The sequence below is a fragment of the Rattus norvegicus genome, chromosome 7 (genome assembly GCF_021556685.1).
Source record: "Rattus norvegicus strain SHRSP/BbbUtx chromosome 7, alternate assembly SHRSP_T2T, whole genome shotgun sequence".
Lineage (NCBI taxonomy): Eukaryota > Metazoa > Chordata > Mammalia > Rodentia > Muridae > Rattus > Rattus norvegicus.
The window spans coordinates 14,148,506-14,157,197 of NC_141540.1; the positions used below are offsets into that span (position 1 = coordinate 14,148,506).

At 52.9% G+C, this 8,692-nt stretch overlaps 1 protein-coding gene across 3 annotated transcripts; it reads right to left on the reverse strand.

Moving 5' to 3' along the window:
• Window positions 1-4,834: 4,834 nt before the first annotated feature.
• Oaz1 (ornithine decarboxylase antizyme 1) lies at window positions 4,835-7,296 on the reverse strand. Of its 3 annotated transcripts, none has more exon segments than NM_139081.2 (5): window positions 4,835-5,253; window positions 5,325-5,410; window positions 5,488-5,660; window positions 5,739-5,884; window positions 7,072-7,296. In NM_139081.2, coding segments are annotated over 5 exon segments (684 nt in total). In that variant the 5' UTR covers window positions 7,218-7,296; the 3' UTR covers window positions 4,835-5,119.
• Between the last annotated feature and the right edge of the window lie 1,396 nt (window positions 7,297-8,692).

An 8,692-nucleotide genomic window follows, 5' to 3' on the forward strand; every position in this document is an offset into this window, starting at 1 on the left:
TCCCACCAGGAACTTCAGGCCCAGGGGGCCACCTGCCAGGAGAAGCCATGTTCCCCAGAGGTCCCTCCACCCTGCTTGCCATGCCGGACATCTGCTTGCAGGATTGCCAGCTGCCCTGGGTCCTAGGAGTGCCTCTCCGGCCATCCACACCCACCTTGCTGCTCTGCAGAAGTCCCCTGCTGAGGGAGTGGGAGGGGGTGAGCAGCCAGGGGCAGTTCATGGGGAATGCTCAGATGTTAGACAGGGCCAGGTCATGACCCACTAGCCTATCCCAACTAAGTTTCTCCCCAGTGTAACCTCTGCCTGGTTACAGGACGCTGTTGAAAGAGGGGACAGAGGGCACTTTGTGGGACTTGGTCAAAAACCAGGAAAGTACAGTTGCCCGTTGGACATGTGGTAAGACAGACAGACACTCATCCCACCTGCCCCACTTAATGCCTGTGGTCCATCAGGACCGTCTGTCTGTCTTTACAGAGCAGGTCTGAGCTTGTAGCCTTTGCCTGTATACCTAGAGGCCCTCATGACTGTGTCCAGACACAAAGGCATAATGCAAGACCAGATCAAGCTCTGCAAGTCGGAACTGGGCTGGGAACTCGGGGACCCTTTGGTTCTGACCTCCCCAACCTCTCCATCGCATACAAACTGATCAACAGGACACGTAATGGAATGGACTGGCATTTCCAGACTCTTATCCCTGAGCCTGACAAAATTGACCTCTTTGGTCGTAGAGTGTCTATCCTCTTAGCCCCCATTGCCATGGCAACCCCAGGGCCGTCAAAACAACCAACGAAATCCAAGTGCCTTTAGAGTTATTAAAAGACAGGAGGGGTGCACTCCCGGCAGGGTTAGAGTTCACAGTGTCAGTACATTATTACATTGGAGTTCCCCAGTCCCAACAACCTCCATCCTCACATGCTGTGTTCGACTGAAATCCAATTAAACAAGTTGATTTAATACAAAAGTCAGACTTTTAGATATAATTATTCCCATAGGAGGGGTTGGGGTGGGTGTTGGGGTGGCTGGGTCCCTCCTTTGAGGTTGGGAAGCTGTGTGACTCTGATTGCAAGGGTGACCTGGGAGAGAAGCTGCTGGTGGCAGGGCCTTTCATGGTGATAGACACCTCAACCCAGCCCTGGAGCAGGGGCAGGCCAGCCTCACCTATGTAACAAATTAGAAGGTGAGATGTTTATAGACTTGGGACTGAGGCTGGGGCTCACCTTGCTTGCAGGAAGCTGATTCTATCCCCAGCACCTCAGACACTTGGCGTCACCAGCAGGTGTGTGAGTGATTTTTCCCTGTCAGGGTAGGACAGGGCTGGAAAAGTTAAGAGGGCAGTCCATGCGCTCTGTAGTAGACCAGCACCAGGGACTTCCTAGGTGTCCTATCAACAAGAACCCAGGGAAATGAAGTCCCCAGACTGTGCTGCCTTAGCCTCCCTAAATCAAAGTCACTGGATCAGCCTGCCTTCTTATAATTTATTATTTGAGCTGTTATTCTTTAATAGAATTTCATGTAACCCAGGCTGGTCTCAAACTCACTATCTTCAGCTTTGGATTCTTCTGCTTCCCCATGCAGGGTGCCGGATGAGAAGTGTAAGTCTCGTTGCTCCTGCCCTAGGCCTGCTCATTTCAGGGTCTTAGCTCCTCCAGGGTGCTGGAGGTGAGGGGCAGCCCTGAGAAGGTCCTAGCTCCACTCTGGACCTACCCTGTCTGACTGGGCCTGACACCTCCTCTTTCAAGGGGGCCTGGGTGGAGGGGGTCAGGCTGCTGCTAAGGTACCTGCCTAGCTTTGGGGGCTGAGAGCTCTGGGACTAGAACCTGTGTATACAGTGGTTCATCTACCTCTAAGTGTGTCCTCCTGCTGCCCTCGGGACTGGACGTTCTGCCCCAATCCCAGACTGTGACGAGTGCTTCCCAGTATCCTGAGATGCCCAGTGTCCTGTTTCACAGGCGAGAAAGTGAGTCAGAGAAGGCAAGCAGTTCCCATGATCACATACCACCTCCAAGGTTCTGCGGAGATCTCGAGGCCAGGAGCTACCTCCATCTCGGAGGATCCTGGGAGCAAATAACTTCAGTCTCCTCAAAAGGCGACACCTGTGTCCATGCACTGTGTACATGTGCCCCCAAATCCCCAGGACAGCAAGAGCAACTCTAGTCACCCACAGCCGGCTACTGAAATAACAGTTCCTTCCTGGCCAGCCAGTTCATCCCACCCTCCAGAGGCAGCACGCACTCAGGAGTCTGGCTGGAGCAGCTCTCTAGGCCCAGGAAGAAGCCTGGTACTCAGTGTTCTAGTGCCCTGTATAGGGGCACTTTATGGTCCAAACAAGACAATGTGATCCGAGCCAGTTAGCCTAGCTGTTTGGGAGACTGAGGCAGCCCCACCCAGAATCCCCCAGCATGGGGGTGGGGGCGGGGTCAGAGGTGGAGTTCCCACTTAGGACCCCCAGTGAGGGACTGGGGTCCTGGTCAGGGGTGGAGCCCTGCCTAGAATCCTTCAATGAGGGGCTGGGGGTGTGGTCAGTAGTTGCCTAGCATATGAAACCCTGAGTTTATCTGGAGCACCACAAGACCTAGGAGCTGGAAAAAAAAAAAAAAAAAAAAAAAAAAGACCTAGGAGCTGGAGAAAGCTCAAAGGTTAAGTGCATGCTTGAGCTTCTTTGCCAGCTGGAGAGATGGATCAGTGGTTAAGCACGTATAGCAGCAAGCTTTGCAGTATCCGACTCTGGGCCAACACAAGTTGGCTGGCTTACTATGGTCTGTTAACACCAGCTCCAGTTGATGGAATGCCCGTGGTCTTCTCAGGCAAGTCCACACACGCTGCACACACGTACTTGCATACAGAATTAAAGACAATAAAAGTAGCCAGGCGAGGTGGTGTTTGCATGTAACCCCAGTACTGGAGGGAGGGTCAGATGCGGCAAGTGGATCTTTGTGGCCATGCTGACCTATACAGCCCGTTCCACAATGAGACCGCCTCAAGACAAAAGTGAAGGATGGAAGGAAGAAACAAGAGCAGGTCTTCTGGGGTTGGGGATTTAGCTCAGTGGTAGAGCACTTGCCTAGCAAGCGCAAGGCCCTGGGTTCGGTCCCCAGCTCCGAAAAAAAAAGAAAAAGAAAAAAAAAAAAAAAAAGAGCGGTCTTCTTGGTTCTGCTGAGGAGGCTGCAGTCAGGCTGGTCACTTGGCAGCCTCTCGGCTCCTGCTAGGAACCTCTCCACGAGTGAACTGTCTACCCGGGGCATGACTGCTACTCCTTTTTGGGAGTGCAGTCCCCTAAAACGAGTTTGGGAGGTGACCGTCTCCTACCTGGGGTTCCTGAATGAAAACAGGGTTGTACCATGGCGTGCTCGTTCCTGAGGCTGTCCTCAAGTCTTTTTGCTTTTCGTAGTCTGTGCAAACCAGGGTAGCTTGGAACCCCAGATCCTCCTGTCCCAGCCTCTAACTGGGATGATAGGCATGTTGCTATTTCTGAGGGAGGCCATGGTCAGAGAGCTGCCCACTGAAGAACAGCTATCCCACAAGGGGTCAACTATCAGTTCCTTGATTGGTAACGTCTCAACCGACGTGCGATACAACACCCACAATCTCTACGATTGCTGGATCTCACACAACTGAGTTCCTGACACCCTGCTAGCTCAAGAAACTGCTTTTGGTGTTACAGTGGGACCACGTGGCCCCTAAGGCCCCTGTGAGAGCACCTCACTGTCACTGGCTAAGATCAGGATCCCCAGACAACCACACATTACTTAACTAAAACATGAGTTGAGGGTCACCCCAGCACTCAGGAGCAGGAAGATCATGAATTCTAGGTCATCCTTGGCTACAAGGAAACTTTTTTTTTTTTTTTCTGGAGCTGAGGACCAAACCCAGGGCCTTGTGCTTACAAGGCAAGCCCTCTACCACTGAGCTAAATCCCCAACCCCAGCTACAAGGAAACTTAAGGCTAGCCAGGGCTATCTGAAAACAAAGGAACAAACAAAAAAGAAAACAAAACAAAAAACAGAACAAAGAGGGTTGTGTCACTAGCCAATGGCCCAGGTCTCCATGAAGGCAGCCATTTCTGTGATTGGTCAGCAGGCTGTGACCCCACAGCACCCCAATGAGCACGGGAGAGGAATTCTCAGAACTATATGGCCATTGCCAAGGTCTAACCTCACCCTTCCCACCACCCCAACACTCTCTACCTGGCTACTTCCACATGCTTCTTGTGACAAAGTTCTCCTGGTCTATCCACTGGTCCCCAAGGTAGTGGGCTCCATGAGACACTGGAGGCCTGCACACAGGATCTCAGCAGCCTAAAATGACACTAGTTTCAGCTTAGGCCCCTTACTGGACAGAGCTTATTCTGTGTACTAGTTTCCCAACCATAACACAGCCACAGCCTCAGTCTTATTTAGACACCCACTGTTCCTGAGCGCCCTCAGGGGTACAAGACTCCCCCAAGCCTGCCAGGTTACTGGCCTACGCCTTGGTTCATCCATGCTGGCTCTAATCTACTGCAAACACTAATGCTGCACCTTAACTCCTGCCCTGTCTACAATCCAGCTCCACCCTGCCCCGCTCCAGTTTAGCCGAGCACACACAGCTCCTGCCCAGCCTCTCCCCAACCAACCCAAAGGTGCTGCTGCTCCACCTCAGCCATGTTTAGCCAGTCACCTGAGGACCGGTCATAGACCCCACAACTTCCCATGTCCAAGAGGTCCCAACCCTATCATCCATTGAAGCAGAGGCTTAGTAGTGACTGGAAGCCCCAGAACCCTCCCTGGTGGGGACGGTGAGCCACAGCTAACAGGAGCCTGAGCTAGCCCCAGCAGCAGGACACAGACACAGGCAATGAACGAGATCACTTTATTTATTAGGTTTGAGCCAGGGGAGGTGACACCATTTTTCCAGACTTCAAAGGAGGCTGCTCTAAAACAGGTCACCTGACCATCTTAAACAGCAATAAAAAAGTAAAATAGAAACCTTTATTTAGAATTAAAGCCACCACTTGAGTGTGACAAACACAGCATTCAGCTCGAAGAAGCACCCCGCTAATGGAGTGAGCGTTTATTCTGCACAATCATGACATGTGGACAAACCCGGGAGAGGGTGCAGGGACACTGGGCAGGGCTGGCACCTAGTCCTCCTCACCCGGGTCCTCTCTCTCCAGCGTGTAGACCATGAAGCAAGCGTCGGGTCTCTTGGGGACGAGGGGATGCCCGGGTCTCACAATCTCAAAGCCAAGAAAGCTGAAGGTTCGGAGTAGGGCGGCTGTGGGGGACATAGGGTCAGAGCTCGGGGTGCCAGAACTTCCCTCCCCAGGACCCCACAGTAATACCCACCTCTGTCCTCACGGTTCTTGGGGAAGCAGATGAAAACGTGGTCGGCCCGGAGCTGCTCCTCTGCGAACTCTAGTAGAGCTGCAAAACTGAAGGAGGAGTCATTCATTAGCATCACCTGTGCTCAGGCCCCAGATCCCCACAGCCCCAAGGGGAAGTGGCCTACCTGTCCTTGCTGCCTTCTGGCAGAGGCCCAGCTGGGAGCTCGATGTAGAGGCCACCACCATTCCACACCGCCCTCCAGGTGACCTGCTTGGCCTCCGTGAGCGTGCACTGGATGCTCAGGACCCTGGTCTTGTCGTTAGACGTCGGCTCCTCTGTCACATTCAGCCGCTCGTCCTGGGGGAGCAGGGCTGTCAGGATGGCCAGCTCACTGTATCAGTGACAGGCACCCCCGGGCTCTCCACAGGTACTCACGGAGTACAGGATGCTAGCTGAAAGACTGTGATCCCGCTGACTGTTCCCTCGCCCACCTGGGATCTTCAGGGGTGGGTGAGGGACATCAGGAGCACCACCGAGGCCCCGGACCCAGGTTACTACAGCAATGAAGGGCAACCCTAGAACTGCAGGAGACAATGCTCAGGGGGCAGCAGGAAGTGCCTGGGCTTCCCAGGGCTTTCTACTAAAGAGCCATTGGGGACAACGAACCCAGGTCACTGTCCCTCACCCCTTTTGTAGCAAGGCACCACACCAACAGGGCCTCAAGCTGTGTCATCTCAGCACTGTGGTCCATGATAGGGAGCGGGGCCACCCCACTCTCCATGCTGCCAATCCCTCCTCCTCTCACACTAGTTCACTTGCTCCTTCCCACCCTCCAGTCAGCAGCTACCAGTGGCCCCCAAAACTCTACCTCACTCATTTCTACTCATGCTCTGGAGTCAGACAACCCCAAGTCCCCTCCTGTTCCTACTGCCACTCTATAGGACTTTGCATAGCCCAAGATACCATCGTGAGCCCCCCCCCCAAACCTGACCACTTCCAAGACCCTTCCAGTTCTGATCCAAGTCCCTCCAAAGTATTAGAGCCCTCAACATGCAGTCATCAAATCCAACTTAAACCCTAGATCTAACCCCAGCCTCTTAACCTGTGACTTCCTCCTAAATCAAAACAAGCTTCTCAACACCCCAAATCTGATCCGATACTCTCCCACCATGAAATGTCCTCAAAATGGACCCAATATATAATAGGGTCCCTCCCCAACAGCACACAAATCCGACTATTCTGCAAAGAACTCCAAAATCCGAGACGAGCCCCTCCTCTACAGAACATACGGTTTATTACCCGAGACCCCCTCCATGTGATCCCAGACACTTCGCCATCTGACATTAGAACTGGCTCACAGATCCGAGACGCAGACCCCAAATTGGAGTCTCCAATCTCTTTCCAGATTTCTCCCCAAACCTTAGGCTCAAATGGGAATCCCCAAATCCGAATCGAACCCCAAATCGGAGCCTACGATTTCGCGAAATGTTTCCCATCCTCAACCAAATCAACCCTTATTCCTCAACCAACGATTCCCTAATTCCACTCCAATCCCAAATCCGAGTCCGAGACCCGCGCCACAGGCCCCGCCCCGCCCCGCCCCCGGCGCGATTGTGGCCGCCACAAAGGGGAGGATCTCGCGCTACCGAGACTTATCTGGCGCCCCGAGGCCGACCCCGCTCCAGGCCTGCGCATGTTGCGCTTCCCTCTAGGGCCTACGCGGACGCTGTTTCTGAAAGCTTCGCGGCGGCGGGGGAAGGGCTCTCACCTCTCGCTGCTGCAGCCGCCGCGGCTGTGCTGACTAAGAAGCGGCATGGTGCGGCTGGCGTGAAGCGTGGCGCTGCGTTTGTCCCCTTCTTTCTCTCTGGCGAAGCAGTGGCTGTTGAGGATCCGCTGCAGGGAGGATTTCACCATCCGGCCGCTGGGGTCCGAAACCAGCAAAAACCTCCGCTGCACTTCCCGCGCCGCCGCCGCTGCTCGCCGTTCGCAAAATGGCGCCGGCGCCGACGCCCACTTTTATATGCGTCGTCACTGCAGGCCACGCCCCCACACGCAGGCGTAAACGCAGGAGCGTGAGGCGACGGAGGAATGGGGTGGGGCCACAGTGGCAGCCCAGAAAAACCAAATGCGTCCACCTACTACGGCTTCTGATTGGAGAAAGTAAAAAAACAGAAGGAAGGTTTACGTTGATGATTAGTTGGCGATAGGAGAGTCCCGCCCCCACGTGTTTGCGTCACTCTGTGGGCGGAAAGACTGGAAAAGCGGATACGTCCCGCCTCTACAAAACTCTGATTGGTCAGTGCAGAAAAACGGACGGATTTTTGTCCCTTTGAGGATTGGTTGGAGTTCTGACGAGCCCGCCCTCGAGGTTTTATGACGTTAGGGGGCGGGACTTTTGTGAAGTAGCCGTACAGGACGTAAAGCCTGGTCTACCCCCCTCCCCCCCGTCCCCAAGGCAGGACTCTGCGCCGCGCATTGTACCTGTGGCCCTTCAGTTTTGTCGTCTGTCACCTTCTCCATCTTACACTATTATGGTACCACCCAAGGGACGCCCCGCCCCAGGAAGCCTGATTGTCAGGACATAACTGTCAAGGGTATTTGAGGCTGAACTAGGCCGCGTTAGCTTGGTGCCCATCCCCCACGCGGCAAAATTATTCTAATCACCTTGTAATAATGGGTAATTACGTTCTAGATTGGGACTCTTTGTTTTGAAAACAACTTACGATTTAAAAGAAAAATCTTTCACAAGTTAAGATCTTCCAAGCTAGAGAAATTTGTGTCAAACTGGGATTTAAACAATTTTTCTCATAGACCCAATTTGAAGGTGTTTCTCCATCTCTTTTTTTTTTTTTTTTTTCTTTTTTTCGGAGCTGGGGACCGAACCCAGGACTTTGCGGTTGCTGGCAAGCGCTCTACCACTGAGCTAAATCCCCAACCCCTCCATCTCTTTTCCTTATTCATAGAATTTCGTCTTAAAGAGTTTCTTATTCTCTCTTCTTTTTGGTTTTTTGAGACAGTTTCTCTATGTAGCCCTGGCTATCCTGGAACTTACTCTATAAACTAGGCTACCCTCGAACTCAGAGATGCTTGCCTGCCTCTGCCTCCCAAAGGTGTGCACCCCACCCTGCCCTTAATCTCCTTTTTCTTTTCTTTTTTTTTTTTTTTTTTTTTTTTGGTTCTTTTTTTCAGAGCTGGGGACCGAACCCAGGGCCTCGCGCTTCCTAGGTAAGTGCTCTACCACTGAGCTAAATCCCCAGCCCCTTAATCTCCTTTTTGTGAGCAAACTACGGTGTGATACAAAGATCAGAATTCAGTAAAAGTCTATGGTTGTGGTGAAAGCCACTCAAACTGAAGCAGGAGGATTGCTGGGAGTTCCAAGTAATCATGGA